Raw genomic sequence first — 24,422 nt, forward strand, 5'->3', positions numbered from 1 at the left:
TTATATTACTTTATTTCCTTAATTTTAGTTTAATTTAATTTACTTAGTTTAATATATTTTAAATTTAATCAATTTTATAATAAATTTAATTATTATTTATAATTTTTTTGTTAACATGTTAAGTTATTATTGTTAAATGTTATTATTACTGATATTTATATTATATATATATATATGTATACATATACTGTAATTTATACATCAAAAACGTTACGAGTCAATAAGTAAAAAAAAATTGTAACTCATATTTTTTCTGCGAATTCACAACATAAATCTATAGTTTCTACCACATAGTTTCTACTGCGAGTTACATCAATTTATAACTTTTATTGTAAATCAACTTTAAATCACCTGTCACCAATCGGAGCCTTAACTTGTACTACGTGTGATTTTGTTTGATGGTGATTTTTGACCTGAATCATCCAATTTGCTAAAAGACTAATCCAAATTTACAACTCAAACATAACACATTCTAACTTAAACATTAACTCAAATTTAAATTTAATCAAATCTAACTCAAATTTAATAAATTCTAACTTATGTCACCAATCAAAACCTTAAAGTTTGAATATGAATTAGAGTGAGTTATGCTTGAGTTACACCACTTACCATTTTGAATTATGTGCTTTGTAAAAATGTTAACTCAAAAGCTAACCCAAAATTATGGAAAAGATGATGGAGTCATGGAGGAGAAGTAGAAGTTGAGTTAGTATATTTTTTCCTTCCAACATTTTGTCATCAAAATTTCTTTTCTTGTTTTTTGTTTTGTTTTGTATTTCTACTTATTCCAACTAGAAAAGTTAGCTACATTATTTAATTTTTTTGATATGATATACAACATTTGCTCTAATTACTTGGTTGATTTTTTCTTAAAAACTAAATAGTTGTGATAAATGCAAGAAATCGAAGCAACATGCATGATTAGTTAACAAAATCATCACTTAAGACTTCACTAGAATAATGTTTATTATTATTTTAAAATCTAAAAATGTTTTTGTTTTCAGTTTAGTCATATACTCCTTCCGTTTCAGATTACTTGTCGTTGCAGGGTAAATTTTTTGTATCAAAATAAGTGTTGTTTTATAATTTCAATACAAAGTTTACTGATCCTATATATTAATATAGTTTTCAATTGGTTGAAACGTGGTTAAGTGTATTGGTAATGATGTTTTTATTTAGAAAATATACAAAATTAAATGTTTTCTTAATATTTGTGCCGAAGTCTAAAACGACAAGAAATCTGAAACGGATGGAGTATTTTTTTTTAAAATTGCTCAATATAATATGCACAATGTACGTATTTATCTAAATGGGAACTACATATAGAATTTTATGAGGCACATATTTATATCTTATTAGTATTATTTCAATTGTTTTATACTTAAATAGTATTACCTCATTTAAATTATTTTTATTTACTATTATTTTATTTTATCTGTTTTAGCTTTTATGATTCTATTAACAAATTTTATTTATATGAATATTTTATTTTTATAAATGCATATTGCAACATATAAATAAAAAAAATCAGTCAGTTATTTTGTGACAAGAATGCAAACTTATCTACATCAAACATAGCAAATAAAACTACAATTTCTTCCAAATGATTTTTACTGAAACTAACAGCCCACCGAATTATTAGATCTACAGCAACTCAATTTTAATATTATTTATTTATGGGGTAACCAAAAAAATATTAAAACTATTTATTTTGGATTAACTTTATGGGGTAACCAGAAATTTATTAAAATAACTTATGGGTAACTAAAAAATTTGGGAGCTATTTGAATTTATTTAGAAGTTTCAAAATGACTCACTTTAATGAAAACTTTCTGTAAAATTATGGATTAAAAAAAAAAGATATATCTAAATATCAACATTTTGGATAATAAAGATTTTATGTGACCAAAAAAAAAAAAAAAAAGAAAAGCAGAAGATTATATGTTCGGTAGGAATCTGAACCGTACACGCCGACAAATAGCCATTACCCGAACATAACTCACTTTAGACCTAACCCTTTACCCCTAAATGATCAAAGCCAGATTCCAATCTCCAACCTGATGGCAGAATATCTATCGTTAATTTTCTATAGGATTTGTAATCCCAAAAGCAGGTATGTGACTGAAGGCTAAGATTTGCCGATTCCTTGTTGTTTTAGGATTGTGTCGTGTTTGATGGATAAAACGTGATGAGAGTAGATTTGGGTGTCGATGACAAAAACATGTCTGATTTTATGGACAATTGTTTAAATTTTGACGCAGGTATGATTACGAAGAAATGGCGGAAGCTCGAGCAGAGGCAGAACGCAGGGGGTTTGAGGCAGAGCTCAAGAGGTTGAGAACAATCTCAGAAGCAGAGGAATTGAGGTTTGTTCTTTCTTTCAATGCCTTATTCACAGGGCATTAAGTGTGTGTTTATGATGATTTGCTCGGTGTTGTTCAGGTTGAAAACACAGTTAAAAAGAGTTGAGGCAGAGCGCAAGAGGTTTGGGGCAGAAGTGAATAGGTTGAGAAGAATCATCTTAGAAAACAATAATAGTGGAGGACCCCCCGAGTTTTGTCTTCCCTCGGATCTTTTAGCTGTGATACTGTCCCGTCTTGCTTTGAAAGACAACATACGGTCTTCTGCCGTTTGCAAGACATGGGGTGAAATAGCTGCATCTGTTCGGGTTAGAGATCCGCCTTGCTGGCTTATGTATCTTGATCCATGTCGTAACTCGTATGGGTTCTTCGACCCAATAGAGAAGAAGAAGACAAAGGCAATGATGGTGGATCTACCCGAGTCTTGCTATATTCTTTATTCCAATGATGGGTGGTTACTCATGGAAGACAGGGCTTCACATGCCAGGCTTTTCTTCTTCAATCCTTTCACCCGAGAGCGCGTAGACCTGCCGGTGTTTGATACAGTTTTGTTGATGCAAATGCGTTTTGCTTTCTCCTGTGCTCCCACAAAGAAAGGCTGTGTGGTGTTTGGTATTACTGGTGCTAGCGTCTCGGGTCGGGAAGTCGAAATCATCACTTGGCGTCCTGGTGGTGCCTCTTCTACTACATGGGTAAAAGAGCACTTCCCAAACCCGTTTCCTTGTGACCTTGTGGATACAATAAACGTCTTATACAACACAAGGGATGGTCTCTTCTATATGTCATTGGGGATTGCGCTAGGGGTATTCGATCCGTCTGCACGTACTTGGAATCTTGTCCCTGTGCTGCAACCGATCCCATGTTTCCAGAGGCACCCGATGAGGTGGATTACTGAATATAAAGGAGAGATATTTCTTGTAGATGCATCGTCTGTGAAGCCCGTGGTGTACAGGCTTAATAACTCTTTCAAGAGGTCAGTTTGGGAGAAGAAAGAAACATTGGAGGATGGTTGCTCAATTTTTGTGAGCGATGGGTCATGCGTGATGACTTGTGGGTTAATCAGTAACATTTTGTATTTCTGGAACAATGATATCAACGACAGGCGTCCCAGTCCCACCAAGTACCAAGACTTTACTTTCAAAATGAATCGGCCCTACAAGTATTCCTTATACAGCAGCAGTTTATGTGATGACCCTGAAGGGTTTTACTTTGAATATCGCCCCACCAATCGGAACAATGGTGTCTGGATTCAGCCGCCCCACAACATCTCTATCTTTGATTTTCCCATCCTCCCCGCAGAAGATGCCATAAATACGCGTCTATTTATCTGATTTTATATTTTGTAATAGCAGATACTCTTTTTCTTTATATTTTGCTTAATGAGTAATCCTTTTTGTTGTCATTGCTTGATGATCTTGTTTGCTTCAAAAGCAATCTCTCAGTTTCAAGCTTGATAGTGTTAAATGCCTTTTTTTGTTCCCTATGTATATTTTTCTCTTATGAAACTGTAATTTTAGTTAAGGTTTTGGTGTAGAGCCTTCTTCTGATGAGTATTTATGGGGCTTGAAGTTTTCCATTTACATAGACAACTTAACAGAAGAAGAAACTTAATTGCCGTGTTGTGCAAACCATTATTCTAATCTGGTCTTACGCTTTCTAGAAATGTATTCAACGAGGAAGATTGAAAATTGGTTCAGTTTCTGCTCAGAAGTTTGCTGGCATATATCCCCACTTCAAATCCACTTATACATATTTTGCTAAGACATGACAACCTGCTTCTGCTAGAAATTTATCACCATATACTCTTTTTGGTTCAAAGACATGGAGTTCATTGCAAAGTCTCCTAAAGCAGGTCAATGATTCAACTGCTATCTATACAAATTTCCGATATTGAAAAAGTCGAAAACGTTTGTAACTGGAATGTGCCTCATTACTAAAGCTGTACTAAAGGGAATAACCTTCCACTACGCAGAGCACAATGCTAAATCCTCACATAGATCGTGGAGCCACAGAAAAGAAAATCATATTCACAGCTTTGCATGAAAAGAATGGAGTTGCAGCTCTCCCGTCAGAAGCTTCTGGATCTTATGGGTTTCTTCTTGTTCAATTCCTCCAACCTTTTCTCCGCATCTAACCTTGCATCTCGCTCTTTACGCAGTTGCTGCTCCAGCTCCTTCACTTTTGTTCTCAGGTCAATCTCCCCCTAAGCAAAAAAATTCCAGAGATGTTATATGATAGAATCAATATCAAAAATTCCCAGCTATGACCATCAGAACTCAGAAGTTACCAAAAATTGCTTAACCATGAAATCTACAAATCTCTTTTTGTATTCGCTTGGCCTTATCACGGTTGGTCGCGTCTCTTTGCCAAGCAAAAGCAATGATTTACCAACCGTCTCGAGCTTCTTCTTCAGTGAGTATGGCGCTAAGTAATCTATGATTCCGCAAACAAGTTCATGATTTTCCATGTCCACTCCCACCAACAATGAATAATCCATCACATTTATCCCCTGAAAATTTTAACAATTTAAATAATCTTAAATAATGAAAACATGTTCTGTAAATAAATCGAAACTTACACTTAGGAATGCTGTGTCATTCCTGATAACTGTTTGCAAATCTTGTTTTAGGTACGGGTTCAGATGCAGTCTTAATCTCTTCATATCATTCAGGAAGTTCTGATCTAGACGAACTTGAGCCGAGTCAGGTGCTAAGCGGCCATGTACCAACCCTTTGAGGTCGTACTGCATCGCTATTCTCCTGTCGAAATTCAAGTTTTCCATCACCATCAAGAACTTTGCCTGACCCAAAGTCACCTGCAAAAGCAAAACAGAATGTAGAGATTCATCTGTTTGAGAGCTGCATTTCATTCCTGTGGACACTTGAGGTACAAAATAAACTAGCTGCTCTAATGATCAGCACTAGCTTAATCAGTTATCATATTTCCCAACTTCCTAGAACAGACAGAGAAACAACCAGAAAGTAAATTTAATGACTACTCCATACCTTATATACGCCATAGATTTTGGTCAGAAATGTCTTATTCGCTTCCTTCATGTATTCGAAATACATTGGACCAAACTTCGCAAACGACTCAAACTCAGCTTGGTTGATCTCCTTGATGATCAATCTTGTGTCTCGGCTCTTGGCAAAAAGAGCTCCGCTCTTCCCGCCTTTAGCCTCCCACGTGTCGCACCTGCTCAATGAGGAAATGTACTGAGATTCTGTCATGTTGCACTTGCTTCTCAGCTCATGAAAACTGTCTCGATGTTGACAGAAGACGGAAGACTTGGGCCTGGACTCCGAAGATTCATCGTGGACTTGTTGAAGGGAATAAGCAATATAGCTTGATACTTCTTCTTCACGGATTGTTACTACTTCGTCTTGGCCTCCATCCATTTCCCATGGTATGATCTTTGAAGGTGGCAATGCCACTAAGAAATAGTCCGATGAAAGGAGCTCGTTTCGAAACTGATTGTACCCTGTTTTCAGCATCCGTTTCATCAGTTTTAATTCGGCAGTGGAGCTACCTTTTAGCAAAATCTGAAACAAAAACAAGATATATCCAGTGAGAAAAATACAAGCACAGCAATATACAGTAACCTATAAAAGGACTAAGACTTTCTTACAGTTAAGCTTTCGTAACAAAAACAAGAAATTTCCAGTGAGAAAAATACAAGCACATCAACATACAGTAACTTATAACAGGACTAAGACTTTCTTACCGTTAAGCTTCCGCAACCGTCCAAAAACATTAGAGGCTTCTCGTTAATGGGATCATTCAGACTTTCAATTGTCTTTTCACATCGAAGCGCTGTGCACGAATATCCAAGACTAGGATATCTCTGAAGACGACGTTTCATATTTTGAACCGCCGTAATCTCCCGGGAGAGAAAATAGCCTTTGTATTCCTCCGATATGGAACCCTCTACCATCACCACGTTGACCGGATACTGGTCTAGCAGTGTATAAGTTTCAGACACAGCGCTTTTGTCCTCCTAATAACATTTTGACAGACATTTTTCAAACACACGTGAGTTTTCAGTTCACATCACTATTTGCAAATATTAAAACAATATATAAATCCAAATCACCTTGTCCATATCCAAAGATCCTTCCCATACTAAAAGATTTGTTGGAATTATAAGCGCTGGCATGTTCTCATCAAGAGGTGCTTTAGTAAACACCAAACCATAAAACAGACTGCATGCAATTATCAAAAAGGAGATTATAAGAAAACATGTATTATACCTTTGACTTATGCATATATAGTTGTACCTTGGACTATCGGACGTTGCAACACACTTGAACTTGATATAGTTGTGAAGACCATCTCGTTCTTTGGCAACTATTTCTAGTAAGTCAGCACATGGAATTATCCAATCATCTTTTATCCCGAGACTGTTTGCTGATGTCAGGAGAAATTGCCTTAACCTTTCAGCTGCCTCTTCCATTGATGCTCTTAGGTTTCTGCTGACTGAGAAAAGTCAATTCAAAGAAGAGTTTCAAATCAATGACAAGATAATGGTGCCCAAAGAGTCGATTAGTTTATACAGCTTACCCTATTCCAACACATAACACAGTATCAATAGTTCCAGCAATCTCCATCACAAGGAAAACAATCAAACAGAGTGATCGAACACATAACACAGTACCAATGATTCCAGAAATCTCTAACCCTAACCATTCTTCAATCCATCAGAAAGATAATCACAAGAAAACAATCAAACAGAGTGATCGAACATTCCAACACATAACACAGTACCAATGATTCCAGAAATCTCTAACCCTAATTATTCTTCAATCCATCAGAAAGAGAATCACAAGAAAACAATCGAACATTCCAACACATAACACAGTACCGATGATTCCAGAAATCTCTAACCCTAACCATTCTTCAATCCATCAGAAAGAGAATCACAAGAAAACAATCGACATTCTTACTCAAATCGAAGCACCGGAGGAAATTCGAAGACGGCACTGGAGTGGAACTCGAAGACGGCACTAGAGTGAAATGCGACGACGGCACCGGAGAGAAATTCGATGCCGGTTCGAAGCCGGCACCGGAGAGAATACCGACGACGGAACCGGAGAGAAACCGTCGATTGCTGGGTTGCGTTTTGCGAACGATTTGGTGATGGACTTGGGCCTTTTCAATATTTTGGGTTAATGTTTATATATTTCCGTTCCGTAGAGAGCCCTGCATTTTCCCGAAAGGCCCACGAAATGAATGGGCCGGGCTAGAAGTTACAACTTATGCAATCAAATCTTTTTTTTTTTGTTCAAAATGCAATCAAATCTATATGTTAAACAAAAAACAAATAAATCTATATGCTCAAAGATATTTTACCATTGATTTATTATTTATGGAAAAAATTACCTACAAATACGATAACTTTTAAAAAACATATATAAATAATTTTTTTTTTTTTTTACAAAAAAAATTATTTTTAACTCATGCTATTTCTTTGTTTAATATTTATCACACTCTCTATATAACTAGTTCTATTATATTTCTAACAAATAAAATGTTGTTATTCAATAATATATTTTTAATATAATTTAAATCTAAATGCAATCCATTGTTATTCGAATGATGATTATAAATTATATTTTAAAATCTAGTGCTATTCAATGAATGATTTAAATCCAAATTTAAAATATATTGTTATTCAACTTTTAAGGATTTAAAAAAAAAAATTGTATGTTAGATTGATTTCAAATCATTTCATATGGAGTATTCTTAGGATTTTGAAGGAATATGAGGCAGTTTCTGGGCAATTAATAAATTTTGAGAAGTCTTCAATTCAATTTGGACATAAGATTGAGGAACCCGTTAGACAAGAATTAAGGGACATTTTGGGCATTCAGAATCATGGAGGAATGGGATCCTATCTGGGTCTACCAGAAAATTTGGAGGGATCAAATATCCAAGTTTTTAGCTTTGTCCAAGATCGTTTAAATAAAAGAGTTAATGGGTGGACTTTCAAGTTTCTTACAAAAGGCGGAAAGGAAGTGATTATTAAATCAGTGATTACGGCATTACCAAATCATACTATATCTTGTTATCGTTTACCTAAGGCAACTGTGAAAAAATTGACGAATGCGGTATCACAATTCTGGTAGAGTCCAGGGGAAGTACACGAGGCATGCACTGGAAATCATGGGACAAAGTATGTGTGGATAAGGATGAAGGAGGTTTGGGGTTCAAAGACATCACTGATTTCAACACAGCGATGCTTGGTAAACAGTTATGGCGTCTGATAGAGACGCCAAACACTTTATTCTCTCGCGTCTTCAAAGGTCGGTATTTCAGAAATGCTTCACCTTTGGAACCGATCCGTTCATATTCTTCGTCATATGGCTGGCAGAGTATTGTTTCGGCTAGATCTCTGGTAAGCAAAGGACTAATCAAACGGGTAGGATCTGGTTCTTCTATTTCAGTATGAAATGATCCATGGCTCCCAACCACTCGCCCGAGACCAGCAAATAAAAATCAACACAATTTATATTCGGACCTTACCGTGGAGTCTCTCATTGACTCTAACTCACACACTTGGAATTCACAAGCAATCCGGGCTTTGGTAGATCTACAGGATGCGAAACTTATAGAAAGTATACCACTAAGCAGGACTCAGAGGATAGATAGGGATGGATGGCATTTCACAAAGTCTGGAAAATATACGGTCAAATCAGGATATCAGGTAGAACGGCTCTATCCAGATAGGGAAAGACCACCATTATTAATTGGTCCCACAATAGATGCTCTGAAGGCTAACTGCTGAAAAATACGTTGCCCACCAAAGTTAAAACATTTTCTATGGCAACTAGTGACAAGATGTATAACAGTAAAGAAAAATTTACATGCACGGAGAATACAAGGAGATATTTGTTGTGGAATATGTGGAGCCCAGGAGGAGTCTATTAACCATGTGTTCTTTGAGTGTCCTCCAGCAATGCAGGTTTGGGCTCTTTCGAAGATACCATCAAATCCAGCTATCTTTCCGACAAGTGCTCTCTTCACAAAATTTTGTATGTTAGATTGATTTCAAATCATTTCATATGGAGTCTCATGAATAAATAATGGAACTCAAAATCTAATGCTACTAGAGAGATTTTACTATCCATCAATTTAAACCATCTTAAAATTTAAAAATTTGATAGATTAAAAAAAAAAAATTGATTTCAAATCATTAATTGAATAACACATCCTAATAGATTCCGAGATTTGTATTTGTATTTTGAATTATTACTGAGTGTAGGTATGAGTACCTTATATTACTAAGTTATTAATCCTCCGGGGAAAACTAGCTTCAATTAATACATTTTATATAACAAGTGGGAATAAGAAGAAGATGAAGAAAACAACAAATTAACTATATCAAAAATTCTTAATTGTTTTAAATTCTTTAGAAAAGAGGAAAAAAATTAAAAAAAATTACATTTGCATAGTAAATAATATTTGTTTCTTACGCACCTATAAATTTGCATAGTTTTAATATATTGACTCATATTATTTTCAAATGTGTAATATGAACTAGTTTTGTACATAAGTCAACAATTTATTTATATTTCTTGCTAAACACGAAATCTGCAAACTGAAAGTGAAGAAATTGATGGCATCTAAAACATTGTCTTTAATTTAGATCAAATTTATCAAGATCTTACTTAATAGTAATTTATCAATTAAATATTTTGTATATAAAGACTTGGGTGCTGAATAATTAAAAGAGCTTATGGGATTGTGTTCATGATTATATTCCACAATTTCAAAAAAATTGAGTGAGCTTTGTTTTTTTAATATAGTTTATTGTTATCCAATGAAATTTTTTGAAAGATAGGTGATGACAAATGTTGGAAGTGTATTAACAAGATAAGACTGAATAATCTAGGCGACTAGGAAACATAGTACAACAACAAAAACAAAACACAAGAAAGAGTTGGATATGTTATGGACATTTATGACTGGCATATCCAGGTATGATGCTATTACCCTAAATAAAAAGGTAAGATAAATAGGTTCCAGTTTTTGACCAAAAAAAAAAGGTTCCAGTCATTTTTGAATTTTATATATTACTAGGTATGTACCCGTGCGTTGCACGGGTTTTGTTTGATTTTTAATTTTATGAAAACATATAAAGAACGATAATTTTTTTTACATCAATTTTAAAATATACGTATATGTTATAGAAACATTTTTGAATTTAAATCTGCTTTCTACATAATTTATGATGTTTGTCTTTCGTGTTTTACAATAGTTAATAATTTGTTTTTGTTTTTTATAAATAGTTCACCTTTTAATGATGAGACTATGTCGTCTGTTTTGCAATAATCATGTTCAAGTTCAACTCATATCGTATTTTGGAATGATGCAAGGCTATATTAATTGTAATTTGGAATGATTTTAAAAGAATTTTTATAACATGTTCTTATTATATTAATTAAATGAAAACGTCTTCGTATGTTACTATGAAACAGAGATCTAAATAGGGCTGGGCAAAATACCAAATCCGAAAAACTGAACCATACCCGATCCAAAAAAGTAATACTGAACCGGAATCAAAATTGATTAAATATTCGAACAGGTTCAAAATTTTGGTATCTAGAGAACCGAAACCTAACCGAAATATTTCGGGTACCTGAATATATATTAAATAGATTTATATACCTAAATATATTAATTATTTTTATATTTATGTATATTAAAAACATCCAAAATATATAAGATACTTTTAAGGTGTGTAAAATACTTGAAAATATAAAAAAATAGTCAAAACTAAATTTCTAAGATAGCTAAAATATACTGAAAACACCAAAAAATATTTGAAATTTCTATTGATTCTCTGTCAAAATATTCAAACCAAACCAATTTATATGTTAATTTTAGGTGTTTTGATATATGTTATTCAAATTTATATGTAATATATTATTTTATTTATAGATTTTGAGAAATTTAAAGTATATAATGAATTTTAAAATTTAAAAAATTATTTAAATGGGTTATCTGAACCCGAACTGAACCATTTAAATATTACCTTTTTCGAAAGTCGGTAACAGAATCAAAATCATAATTCAAATAGAATTTAGTCCCAGAAGATGCTGACAGACAAATTACACCTTGATATGTCTTGATCAAAACACTTGTCATGATAAGAACAATATTATTACTTTTCACAGCGCGATATTTATCTTCAAATAGTTCTGCTTGTTCAGCTCATAGTGTTGTTTGTATTTCAATTCCACTGTATAAGATAGAGTTTTTGTAAAAGAGAAATAAAAAATAAAAATCGAAATTGATTAATAGAATTTGAATTGAAAAATATACCTTTCTAACAATAAAGTTAAAATAACTCTTCGGAGAACAGGTGTGGTCTTGCTACGAACATCCGTTTTCTCCATATTTTTTATATATCCGATTACATCTGTAACAAAAATCATGTTATATAATAATGTTATTTCAACCAGAATTCATTACAAATACCGAATAATTTGACCAAATTGCTACAAAAAAAAAACATTCCTAGTAATCAATCAATCAATGACCTACTAAACATACAAATGCATCAACCAATGTCAAGTAGACTCTATACGAAAGGATCCAACTTCAGTCGATGTAATAATTACTAGGTTAAGACCCGCGCCTTGCGCAGGATGAACATTATATATATAAATTATTTTATATATTATATGTTTATAACATATTATGAAATAATAAATATATATTGAATAATTAAAAAGTCATTACCTACTACTTATATAATTAAATTGGTACGAACATATAAATAAATTTTATAAATCTAAAAAATATTTTTTCTATTTGATATGATATATAATTAAATTTAAATGATTGTAACATATATATGGTATATTTTAATATTAATATTTATTAGATGATGATTTTTGCTCATATTTTTGTTTTTATCATTTGAATCTGTTATAGCAAAAAGTCTAAATTAGTGATAACAAAAATTTTACTGTGGGATTAATGGTTGAAGTAATTTATAATATTTAAAAATAAAATAAGTTGTCAATATTTTTTCAAATTTTTTATCAAAAAAATTCAAAGTAAATTTCAAAATTAAGATATTTATGTATTTTTATATGGCATATAGTTTAATTTAAAATGATAGATCTGAGCGTTTTAGTAAGTTCTTATGTCTGAGTTTTCTTCATTTGGTATCCTCGTATTGCATAAAATTCATACATTTTTTCCAAACTACGAATCTCCAAACCCACTCTAATCTCTTTGACTTGAAAAACTAAACTTTATATGAATTTTTCATTTTTGTCTCATCTCTTTCTCAATAATCTATCTTTTTGTTGCATGTTTTAATCAGATGGTTCTCATCTTCCACTTGGATATGTACTTTGTGTGTTCTATAAAAGTATGTCTATCTAATTTTTCACTCATTTTTTCTGTTTTTAAGCTATTTGAAAGTTTTTTTATATGATATGCAGGTTTTTCAGATTTGAGTTTGATAGAAATGTTTTTCAGATCTGGATCAGACTTTGGAAGACCTATGGAAACTCTTCTCGAAAGTCTTCTGAAATATAATGCGCTAGAAGTATTTCAGACGACTTCAAAAAGGTCTTCCAGACGACTTCCAGGAAGTCTTCCAGACGATTTCAAAGAAATCTTCCAGATGACTTCCAAGAAGTCTTCTGACTGGGTCTTTTCCATATCAAATGGAGTCTAAGCTTGTCTTTGTAAATGAATGATCTATGATAGTTTTGTTTGTGGTATGTTTTGTGATTTGCATGTGTACTCCTTTAGTTATGACTTTTTTTGTAAATTTTAAGAGATATTAATGAAAAAGTTTGGTAAATATATTCATTTTCCACAACATTATCTTGCCAAAATTACTTGACATAATTGAAGTTATTGATAATTTCAATACCAAAACACAATAACACAAAAATTAATCAAATTTATTACAACTAATAGAGAAGAATTCTCAAGAAAACTTAGTCAAATTCACAAAAGACAAAACATTACATAAGTTCAAAGCTAGAACACTTTCATTAGATACATAAGTAAAAAGTATATCTTATGATTTGAGAAGACTCATTAAACCATGTTACTTGATATTCTTGAAGTTACTTAACACTTTTGAAAATTAAATAAACATATATTAAAGTTACTTAACAAATTTACAAAAACTAACGTAGAAGACTTCCACGAAAATCTTCTCAATTAGCTAGAAAATTTACTAAGCATGAATGTTACCCTCATAAATATCACCAATTAAGTTATAAATTTCATTCATTAGCCCCAATATTGACTAATATACATGAATTAATAAAAAAAATTTTAAAAAAGTCTTTTACTAGTTAGTCCATTTATAAACTATTAGTTCTATTTAAACTATCTAAGATTATTTCTATAATTTAATTGCTAAATTTATTTGGTACTAAAGGTTTTTACATACATTAAATTATATGTAAATGTTGTCCCAAGAAAAAAGTTGTCAAAAAAAAATTTATATGTAAATATATATGTACATTTTGGTAGAATATTTACATAATTATATTACTTTATTTCCTTAATTTTAGTTTAATTTAATTTACTTAGTTTAATATATTTTAAATTTAATCAATTTTATAATAAATTTAATTATTATTTATAATTTTTTTGTTAACATGTTAAGTTATTATTGTTAAATGTTATTATTACTGATATTTATATTATATATATATATATGTATACATATACTGTAATTTATACATCAAAAACGTTACGAGTCAATAAGTAAAAAAAAATTGTAACTCATATTTTTTCTGCGAATTCACAACATAAATCTATAGTTTCTACCACATAGTTTCTACTGCGAGTTACATCAATTTATAACTTTTATTGTAAATCAACTTTAAATCACCTGTCACCAATCGGAGCCTTAACTTGTACTACGTGTGATTTTGTTTGATGGTGATTTTTGACCTGAATCATCCAATTTGCTAAAAGACTAATCCAAATTTACAACTCAAACATAACACATTCTAACTTAAACATTAACTCAAATTTAAATTTAATCAAATCTAACTCAAATTTAATAAATTCTAACTTATGTCACCAATCAAAACCTTAAAGTTTGAATATGAATTAGAGTGAGTTATGCTTGAGTTACACCACTTACCATTTTGAATTATGTGCTTTGTAAAAATGTTAACTCAAAAGCTAACCCAAAATTATGGAAAAGATGATGGAGTCATGGAGGAGAAGTAGAAGTTGAGTTAGTATATTTTTTCCTTCCAACATTTTGTCATCAAAATTTCTTTTCTTGTTTTTTGTTTTGTTTTGTATTTCTACTTATTCCAACTAGAAAAGTTAGCTACATTATTTAATTTTTTTGATATGATATACAACATTTGCTCTAATTACTTGGTTGATTTTTTCTTAAAAACTAAATAGTTGTGATAAATGCAAGAAATCGAAGCAACATGCATGATTAGTTAACAAAATCATCACTTAAGACTTCACTAGAATAATGTTTATTATTATTTTAAAATCTAAAAATGTTTTTTGTTTTCAGTTTAGTCATATACTCCTTCCGTTTCAGATTACTTGTCGTTGCAGGGTAAATTTTTTGTATCAAAATAAGTGTTGTTTTATAATTTCAATACAAAGTTTACTGATCCTATATATTAATATAGTTTTCAATTGGTTGAAACGTGGTTAAGTGTATTGGTAATGATGTTTTTATTTAGAAAATATACAAAATTAAATGTTTTCTTAATATTTGTGCCGAAGTCTAAAACGACAAGAAATCTGAAACGGATGGAGTATTTTTTTTTAAAATTGCTCAATATAATATGCACAATGTACGTATTTATCTAAATGGGAACTACATATAGAATTTTATGAGGCACATATTTATATCTTATTAGTATTATTTCAATTGTTTTATACTTAAATAGTATTACCTCATTTAAATTATTTTTATTTACTATTATTTTATTTTATCTGTTTTAGCTTTTATGATTCTATTAACAAATTTTATTTATATGAATATTTTATTTTTATAAATGCATATTGCAACATATAAATAAAAAAAAATCAGTCAGTTATTTTGTGACAAGAATGCAAACTTATCTACATCAAACATAGCAAATAAAACTACAATTTCTTCCAAATGATTTTTACTGAAACTAACAGCCCACCGAATTATTAGATCTACAGCAACTCAATTTTAATATTATTTATTTATGGGGTAACCAAAAAAATATTAAAACTATTTATTTTGGATTAACTTTATGGGGTAACCAGAAATTTATTAAAATAACTTATGGGTAACTAAAAAATTTGGGAGCTATTTGAATTTATTTAGAAGTTTCAAAATGACTCACTTTAATGAAAACTTTCTGTAAAATTATGGATTAAAAAAAAAAGATATATCTAAATATCAACATTTTGGATAATAAAGATTTTATGTGACCAAAAAAAAAAAAAAAAAGAAAAGCAGAAGATTATATGTTCGGTAGGAATCTGAACCGTACACGCCGACAAATAGCCATTACCCGAACATAACTCACTTTAGACCTAACCCTTTACCCCTAAATGATCAAAGCCAGATTCCAATCTCCAACCTGATGGCAGAATATCTATCGTTAATTTTCTATAGGATTTGTAATCCCAAAAGCAGGTATGTGACTGAAGGCTAAGATTTGCCGATTCCTTGTTTGTTTTAGGATTGTGTCGTGTTTGATGGATAAAACGTGATGAGAGTAGATTTGGGTGTCGATGACAAAAACATGTCTGATTTTATGGACAATTGTTTAAATTTTGACGCAGGTATGATTACGAAGAAATGGCGGAAGCTCGAGCAGAGGCAGAACGCAGGGGGTTTGAGGCAGAGCTCAAGAGGTTGAGAACAATCTCAGAAGCAGAGGAATTGAGGTTTGTTCTTTCTTTCAATGCCTTATTCACAGGGCATTAAGTGTGTGTTTATGATGATTTGCTCGGTGTTGTTCAGGTTGAAAACACAGTTAAAAAGAGTTGAGGCAGAGCGCAAGAGGTTTGGGGCAGAAGTGAATAGGTTGAGAAGAATCATCTTAGAAAACAATAATAGTGGAGGACCCCCCGAGTTTTGTCTTCCCTCGGATCTTTTAGCTGTGATACTGTCCCGTCTTGCTTTGAAAGACAACATACGGTCTTCTGCCGTTTGCAAGACATGGGGTGAAATAGCTGCATCTGTTCGGGTTAGAGATCCGCCTTGCTGGCTTATGTATCTTGATCCATGTCGTAACTCGTATGGGTTCTTCGACCCAATAGAGAAGAAGAAGACAAAGGCAATGATGGTGGATCTACCCGAGTCTTGCTATATTCTTTATTCCAATGATGGGTGGTTACTCATGGAAGACAGGGCTTCACATGCCAGGCTTTTCTTCTTCAATCCTTTCACCCGAGAGCGCGTAGACCTGCCGGTGTTTGATACAGTTTTGTTGATGCAAATGCGTTTTGCTTTCTCCTGTGCTCCCACAAAGAAAGGCTGTGTGGTGTTTGGTATTACTGGTGCTAGCGTCTCGGGTCGGGAAGTCGAAATCATCACTTGGCGTCCTGGTGGTGCCTCTTCTACTACATGGGTAAAAGAGCACTTCCCAAACCCGTTTCCTTGTGACCTTGTGGATACAATAAACGTCTTATACAACACAAGGGATGGTCTCTTCTATATGTCATTGGGGATTGCGCTAGGGGTATTCGATCCGTCTGCACGTACTTGGAATCTTGTCCCTGTGCTGCAACCGATCCCATGTTTCCAGAGGCACCCGATGAGGTGGATTACTGAATATAAAGGAGAGATATTTCTTGTAGATGCATCGTCTGTGAAGCCCGTGGTGTACAGGCTTAATAACTCTTTCAAGAGGTCAGTTTGGGAGAAGAAAGAAACATTGGAGGATGGTTGCTCAATTTTTGTGAGCGATGGGTCATGCGTGATGACTTGTGGGTTAATCAGTAACATTTTGTATTTCTGGAACAATGATATCAACGACAGGCGTCCCAGTCCCACCAAGTACCAAGACTTTACTTTCAAAATGAATCGGCCCTACAAGTATTCCTTATACAGCAGCAGTTTATGTGATGACCCTGAAGGGTTTTACTTTGAATATCGCCCCACCAATCGGAACAATGGTGTCTGGATTCAGCCGCCCCACAACATCTCTATCTTTGATTTTCCCATCCTCCCCGCAGAAGATGCCATAAATACGCGTCTATTTATCTGATTTTATATTTTGTAATAGCAGATACTCTTTTTCTTTATATTTTGTTGTCATTGCTTGATGATCTTGTTTGCTTCAAAAGCAATCTCTCAGTTTCAAGCTTGATAGTGAATGAGCCAGTAAAACTGCTGAACAAGAACGAGTTGATCATCTCACTTCTCGTATACTTGTTAAAGTGTTTCTTCTTCTTTGCTAAAACAAACAATTTTGAACCAAAAATAAATAAACTGTGGTCTCATAAGTTTTACAACTTCCAACGCTAATGAAATCAAAACCATGGATCAAAACTTATACTATTATAAAACGAAATAGAGAATGATATTTTAGTTTTAGACAAGAAGAAATTGAGCATTGACATAACTTAGTGTTAAATGCCTTTGATTTAGCTAGAAGTTACAACTTATGCAATCAAATCTTTTTTTTTGTTCAAAATGCAATCAAATCTATAAGTTATAAAAAAAAACAAATAAATCTATATGCTCGAAGATATTTTACCATTGATTTATTATTTATGGAAAAAATTACCTACAAATACGATAACTTTTAAAAAAATCTATAATATTATTTGAGAAATGAATTTGCTTATTTGTCACATTTTCCATGATTTCAGACTGACTCATTAATTTTAATTAAACTAATTAAATTAAAAAGTAATTCCTTATTTACCTGATTACAAATTAATATTACAAAATTTATCTAAAAAAATAACAGAAAACGTGTATAAAAAAAAGATAATTTCATGTATTTGTTTAGTGTTTATCTACATCTTTGTTTCTTATTCACTAATTATTATAATTATCAGTATATGCATATAATAATCAAATTTACCATTATATTAAAATATTCAAAATTGGGTTATAAAAAAAAGCAAAAAAATGATTTATATTTGTTTATAAACGTAATATTTCATTAAATATTTTATTCTAAATTATTAGATTTATTTTAGTATAAAAATATTAAAAATATGTATATAATCAATAACAAGAAATTTGATTTATATTTTTTTATCATTCATGATTTTTTAAAATATTTTTATTTGGAATGGAGTTATCTTTTAAAAATATTTTCAAAATATCTGCCTCTAAAAGAGAATATTTTCAAAATACTAATTTAAAATTAACTCTATTTACTTTTATGTTTTTCCAATAATTTCAGAGAATTATAAAAACAATTTAAATTACAATTTATTTATAAGATTATTATGTAAAGAAAAATGTGATTCTATTTTATAAAAACTGTATTTTCCAAATTATCGGTTTTAGTTATAATTATTAATGTTTGAAAGTTAAACGACCATTTTGAAAATAAAAAATGATTTTATAATAAAGAAATACTATTTAATCACTATACTTAGAAGAAAATAGCAGTTTCTATCTTAAATTATTTGTTTATTTAATTAGATAATTGATAACATCACTTTATGGTAATTTCATGAATTTGGTTTGATAACATCACTTTATGTTAACAATTATATATTTGTTTATTTAATTAAATTATTGATTATAAATTAATATAATAAAAATGTTTAAAGATAACAACATATTTTATAATAATAAAGTATTGATATTGTTATCCAAAATATATTTTAAAAATTAATAAAAGACAAAATTGAAAAATTGAAAGATTCATTAAAATATTATAAATTTAATGTTTGATTTAAAAAGTTCTGATATTTAAATCTAATAGTTTATTTATAAAAATATATCTGTAAAAGAATTATGCATGCATGTACGGACAAAACACCTAGTATATAAATAATTAAAATAATTTATCCAAAAAAATTATTTTTAACACGTCACTCAGATATTTCTTTGTTTACTATTTAACACACTCCCTATATAACTATCTCTATAACTACTTCTATTATATTTATAACAAATAAAATGGTGTTATTTAATAATATATTTTAATAGAATTTAAATCTAAACACAATCTATTGTTATTCAAATATGATTATAAATTTTATTTTGAAATCTAGTGATATTTAATGAATGATTTAAATCCAGTTTTTAAAATATACTGTTATTCAACTTTTAAGGATTTTTAAAAAAAATTGTATGTTAGATTGATTTCAAATTATTTCATATGGTGTCTCGTGAATAAATAATGGAACTCAAAATCTAATGCATACTGAAGAGATTTTATGATCCATCAATTTAAACCATCTTAAAATTTAAAAATTTGATAGATTATAAAAAATTAATAATTGATTTCAAATCATTAATTGAATAACACATCTTAATAGATTCCGAGATTTGTATTTGTATTTTGAATTATTACTGAGTGTAGGTATGAGTATTACTAATGTGATGTTATTAATCCTCCGGAGAAAACTAGCTTCAATTAATACATTTTACATATATAACAAGTGGGAATAAGAAGAAGATGAAGAAAACAAATAAATTAACTATATCAAAATTCTTAATTGTTTTAAATTCTTTAGAAAAGAGGAAATAAAATTTAAAAAAATTACATTTGCATAGTAAATAATATTTGTTTCTTACGCACCTATAAATTTGCATAGTTTTATATGTTGACTCATATTATTTTTAAATGTCTAATATGAACTAGTTTTCTACATAAGTCAACAATTTATTTATGTCTTTTGCTAAACACTAAATCTGCAAACTGAAAGTGAAGAAATTGATAGCATCTAAAACACTGTCTTTAATTTAGATCAAATTTATCAAGATCTTACTAAATAGTAATTTATCAATTAAATATTTTGTATATAAAGACTTGGGTGCTGAATACTTAGAAGAGCTTATGGGATTGTGTTCCTGATTATATTCCACAATTTCATAAAAATTGAATGAGCTTTGTTTTTTTAATATAGTTTATTGTTATCCAATGAAATTTTATGAAAGATAGGTGATGACAAATGTTAGAAGTGTATTGACAAGATAAGACTGAATTATCTAGACGACTAGGAAACATTGTACAACAACAAAAACAAAACACAAGAAAGAGTTGGATATGTTATGGACATTTATGGTATGATGCTATTACCCTAAATAAAAAGGTAAGATAAATAGGTTCCAGTCATTTTTGAATTTTATATATTATATAATGTAGTAGTCATAAAAAAAATATCTACACGTCATTGAAGATACTTCCTTACACGTCATTGAAAATACTTCTTTGTTTAATATTCATCACACTCTCTATATAACTAATTTCTGTCATATTTATAACAAATTAATAGATTGTGAGATTTGTATTTGTATTTTGAATTATTATTGAGTGTAGGTATGTGTAATTATTATCAGTTTCGTATTATTAATACTCCAAGGAAAAAACTAGCTTCAAGCCCACATAGATAAAACAAAATAATACGAAACATTACTAATGTAATATTATTAATCATCAATTATGGAAGCCATTACTAAAAAGAAAACGCATTAATCACTAGTGTAGCAGTGATAGCCATTGTTAGATGAAAGAGCTTCCATGTAGTGTTTCTCCAACACTTCCATAACTCTATCTGCTATGGCACTTGCGTAAACACTAGACCCTTCACAAATCTGTTCATGTATGTCACACTTGGTTAGTATAATACTTTTAGGTCTAATAAAGGGTCATGAAATTTACTGACAAACCTTGGTGTTGAACAAGAAACTGTGGTGCTCTCCAATCTGTGCACCAGCAACATGATGAAGATCAAGCTGAAGCTGATCAATCACTTTGGAGACGAACAATAAACAGTTGATTTTCTTCTTTTGCACAATCTTGATAGTAACTTCATCGTCTATGATACGCACATCGACTTCAGTGAATTTTGATTTCCTCTTCAGCCACGAGCATCTCAAGGAACTATTCTTCTTATTGACCAAACATTGTTCTACGACTTCGCTTTGAGCGTTGTAGTTCTCATCACCAACATCCTCTTCCCCTATTTCGATTCTGCCTCTCTTGTTCCTTTGCCTTGTGATTCTTTTCTTCTCCAATAGCATCTTGAATTCCTCTATGGTCCTTAGCAACTCCTTGATGTGATCTATCGCTTCTCCAACGATTGATGCTCTATCATTCTATAGATTAAAAAAACCAAGAAAAGTTCTAAAAGGTTTTAGTTCATTAAAATTGATTACTTGTTGAAGAAGTTAGGTAAATCTTGTAACCTTGGTAGGGTTCGGAATTAAGTTCTTCAAGTCACCAAACCGGTCTTTGAAGTGAACTCTTCTCTCACGTTCTGTAGGGAAGACTTTACGCTTTCTCGATCCTCTCCCTTTGCGGTTAAGACCATTCTCGGTGTTGTTGTTTTCTTCAGCATATATCAAACTGTTCACTCCATTGAACTCGGTTTGATCCTCAACTCCTAGTAGAGTCCCACTAGGAGGCTGCATAGGGAAGTTCAGATGGTAGAGCGGGTCAAAGGCAGCAGAGGCGGCAGAGGAAGATGTCATGATCATGTCGTGAAGGCTAGGTGTTGCGAAAGGTGGAAGTGAGGATCTTGGCAGCTGCAAGAGACTGAGTAGGTCAGGAGTTGTGTGATTAGGACCTAAAGTCACAAAATCTTGGTAACCGTTGTCCCAGTTGTTAGACTGTGGAGCATAGGGTGGATCTTGAAAGTTTTGGTTCATTAAACTCTGGAGTTGTTGGTCGCAACTAGGAGTAGTAGCATTGATGTGAAGCTGATGAACAGAAGCTGTGGCTGCGGCTAGGGAGCAGTCTTGTGGGCTGAGGTGAAACTCAGAGAGATCTTCAAGACTGCAGTTGCTGTTGCTTGTGCTACCGGCAACCAAGACCGGCGGTGGTGGCTCCGCGGGAGAGAAGTTGCTCTCCACCGTCATATCTGCCGGAGCATTTGGGTCAAAACACCCTATTTCTTCAAACATGTTTCCTCCTTCCATTAAACCGGTTTAAGGGCTAAGATGGTTTCAAACTCTGCAAACGAATATTATAATCAAACAGTTTCTGTTTTCCACAATATCCTAATTGTATATTGACAAGTGGAACCTAATCTCGAACAAAGATGCTATAACCATTTTATAAATAGAATTTTCTTAGCTAGTTTCATTCTTGTAGTCTATTAACATGTTATGTGAAACTAAAGTGTAAAGAGAAGATATGTTGTTACCGTCAACCGATGAACGTCGGAGAAAAAATTCCGACTAAAGCATTGGAAGAGAAGAGGTACCCTTAAATAACTCTCTCTCTGTTTCTGTCTCTGTCTCTCTTTCTTTTAGAAAAGCCTATACGTTTGTAATGTTTGAGTAACAATAAAAAGAGAGTAGGATGACAAACAAACAATTTCTTGAATTAAATAAAATTAAATTCTTGTTATATATTTGTGGTCGAACGGGGGACAAAAATGTTACGTTCAAAATAAACTCTTCTATGTTTGTTAAAATATCAAACTAACTTATGTATTTTTTTTGCCCTAATATTCATAATCATTTTAAATATGAAATGCGTGATTCCGGCTGTGAAAATTCAGTTTCCTCAGTTTGAAAAATCCTTATTATATTTTTTGGTCGATTTGATATGTGGATAAGGAAAAATATAATATATATGTGTGTGTGTGTGTTTGTTGTTTTTAGTTCAAATTTTAAACATAAAGCTAACTCTATATTATTTTAAAATATTGATTTGTTATATGTAAATCTTTAAAAAAATTATTTGAAAGAAAATATAGTGCGCTAGAAGGTTTTTAAAAAGAATGCACCAGCCGGGAATTTGTTTCTAGTTTAGGTTCCAATTTGTTTCTGCTAACTAACCAAATTTATGACCTAACCTATTATAGTTCTTTGGCATTCTTAGTTTAAGTTACGTAAATCTTTCCTTAATCCCTTTTTGAGCGTTGATATAGATATATGACATATACACATACGGCATACATATTACATATATGAACTTTATATAGTTGATACTTAGGACTGCTGTGTACTACTGATTTAGTTGAGTCATGTAATATATCTCTTTGGGGGCAAGACAGGCTGGTTAGTTACAGTCTGAGTTCTATGACGTGTCTCTCTTCGCATGGGTCCCATGACGATTCTCAAAGTTTTGCCGTTTCAGAAACGCTCTTCAAGGGCAGTTTCGTCTATGCGTGATACTTTTTGGGTATTTGTGGGGCATGTTTGGAGTCATGCGCTTATTAAAAAAAAATGTCTAGTTTTATGGCTTTTTTTCTTTGGGTGATTTGCTTTGTTAAACTAGTTCTTATGAGTTATGATTTATGACCATAATTAATATTTTAGAATCATCTGTAAAAAAAGTTTAATGAGTTAATTTCCCGCAACATCAAAGTAAAAAAAATATATATATATATAAGGTGTCTATGAAAAAATTATGATGCTTTTAAAATAAATAGTAATCTTTCCTAATGTTATATAATAAGCGGAAAAATAACAGAAATAATTTCCTTGTTTGTTGGGTCATGCAATTTCTGCTTCCAAGGCATAGGTAGCGGATTGTTTTTGAAGAATAAGAGCTGGGTCCCACATAATGAAGGAATATAAACAAAATCTATGCAGAAAAGGGTGTTTTCGTAAATCACAATGACAACCGGGTACTGCTAACCAGTGTTGTCCGGTTTAGTTGATGCCTTGGTAATAATAGTTATGGTTTACTTTCTACTACTGGCCCTTCCATGGACCCACCAAAACTAGTGGCCAATCTTATACTGGGCCTTTTTGAGCTAAACAATCAATGATACAAATATCCAAATTGATGCTTTTGATAAGGAGTCAGGCGTTTAATAAGCCACGTTCCTTCATCCATAGCCAGACAAGACCGGGCCTGAACCCGAGTCCAACAGCTCAGTATCCAAACTGATGGCGTCTAACAAAACACGTTCCTTCATCCATAGCCAGATAAGACCGGGCCTGAACCGAGTCCAATAGCT

General features: G+C 31.6%; 4 protein-coding genes and 1 long non-coding RNA gene across 6 annotated transcripts; 3 read left to right on the forward strand and 2 right to left on the reverse strand.

Moving 5' to 3' along the window:
- The first annotated feature begins 1,624 nt into the window (after positions 1-1,624).
- Positions 1,625-3,901, forward strand: LOC117129165 (F-box protein At1g49360-like). The gene is made up of 3 exons (XM_033282568.1): positions 1,625-2,113; positions 2,262-2,366; positions 2,443-3,901. The coding sequence occupies exons 1-3, from the start codon at positions 2,061-2,063 to the stop codon at positions 3,689-3,691; spliced, it is 1,407 nt and encodes a 468-aa protein (XP_033138459.1). The 5' UTR covers positions 1,625-2,060; the 3' UTR covers positions 3,692-3,901.
- A 238-nt stretch (positions 3,902-4,139) lies between these two features.
- Positions 4,140-7,510, reverse strand: LOC117129160. Of its 2 annotated transcripts, none has more exons than XM_033282563.1 (8): positions 7,304-7,510; positions 6,638-6,836; positions 6,454-6,562; positions 6,085-6,357; positions 5,366-5,902; positions 4,939-5,175; positions 4,648-4,869; positions 4,140-4,563 (listed from the first exon to the last, which is right to left on the reverse strand). In XM_033282563.1, exons 2-8 carry the CDS (start codon positions 6,811-6,813, stop codon positions 4,429-4,431), a joined length of 1,689 nt encoding a protein of 562 aa, XP_033138454.1. In that variant the 5' UTR covers positions 6,814-6,836; positions 7,304-7,510; the 3' UTR covers positions 4,140-4,428. The 2 variants fall into 2 exon arrangements, with proteins under 2 accessions (XP_033138454.1, XP_033138455.1); XM_033282564.1 differs by having other exon boundaries at positions 6,638-6,829; positions 7,304-7,487.
- Positions 7,511-7,785: 275 nt separating this feature from the next.
- LOC117129169 lies at positions 7,786-20,910 on the forward strand. Its single transcript, XR_004452787.1, has 2 exons — positions 7,786-10,365; positions 20,598-20,910. It is a non-coding gene; the product is annotated as an uncharacterized LOC117129169 (long non-coding RNA).
- On the forward strand, positions 15,461-17,680 carry LOC117129164 (F-box protein At1g49360-like). The gene is made up of 3 exons (XM_033282567.1): positions 15,461-15,999; positions 16,149-16,253; positions 16,330-17,680. The coding sequence occupies exons 1-3, from the start codon at positions 15,947-15,949 to the stop codon at positions 17,576-17,578; spliced, it is 1,407 nt and encodes a 468-aa protein (XP_033138458.1). The 5' UTR covers positions 15,461-15,946; the 3' UTR covers positions 17,579-17,680.
- Positions 20,909-23,710, reverse strand: LOC103844066 (transcription factor bHLH89). Its single transcript, XM_009120837.3, has 4 exons — positions 22,653-23,710; positions 21,694-22,459; positions 21,175-21,603; positions 20,909-21,099 (listed from the first exon to the last, which is right to left on the reverse strand). Exons 2-4 carry the CDS (start codon positions 22,423-22,425, stop codon positions 20,977-20,979), a joined length of 1,284 nt encoding a protein of 427 aa, XP_009119085.1. The 5' UTR covers positions 22,426-22,459; positions 22,653-23,710; the 3' UTR covers positions 20,909-20,976.
- Between the last annotated feature and the right edge of the window lie 712 nt (positions 23,711-24,422).

Source organism: Brassica rapa, chromosome A10 (assembly GCF_000309985.2).
Source record: "Brassica rapa cultivar Chiifu-401-42 chromosome A10, CAAS_Brap_v3.01, whole genome shotgun sequence".
NCBI lineage: Eukaryota > Viridiplantae > Streptophyta > Magnoliopsida > Brassicales > Brassicaceae > Brassica > Brassica rapa.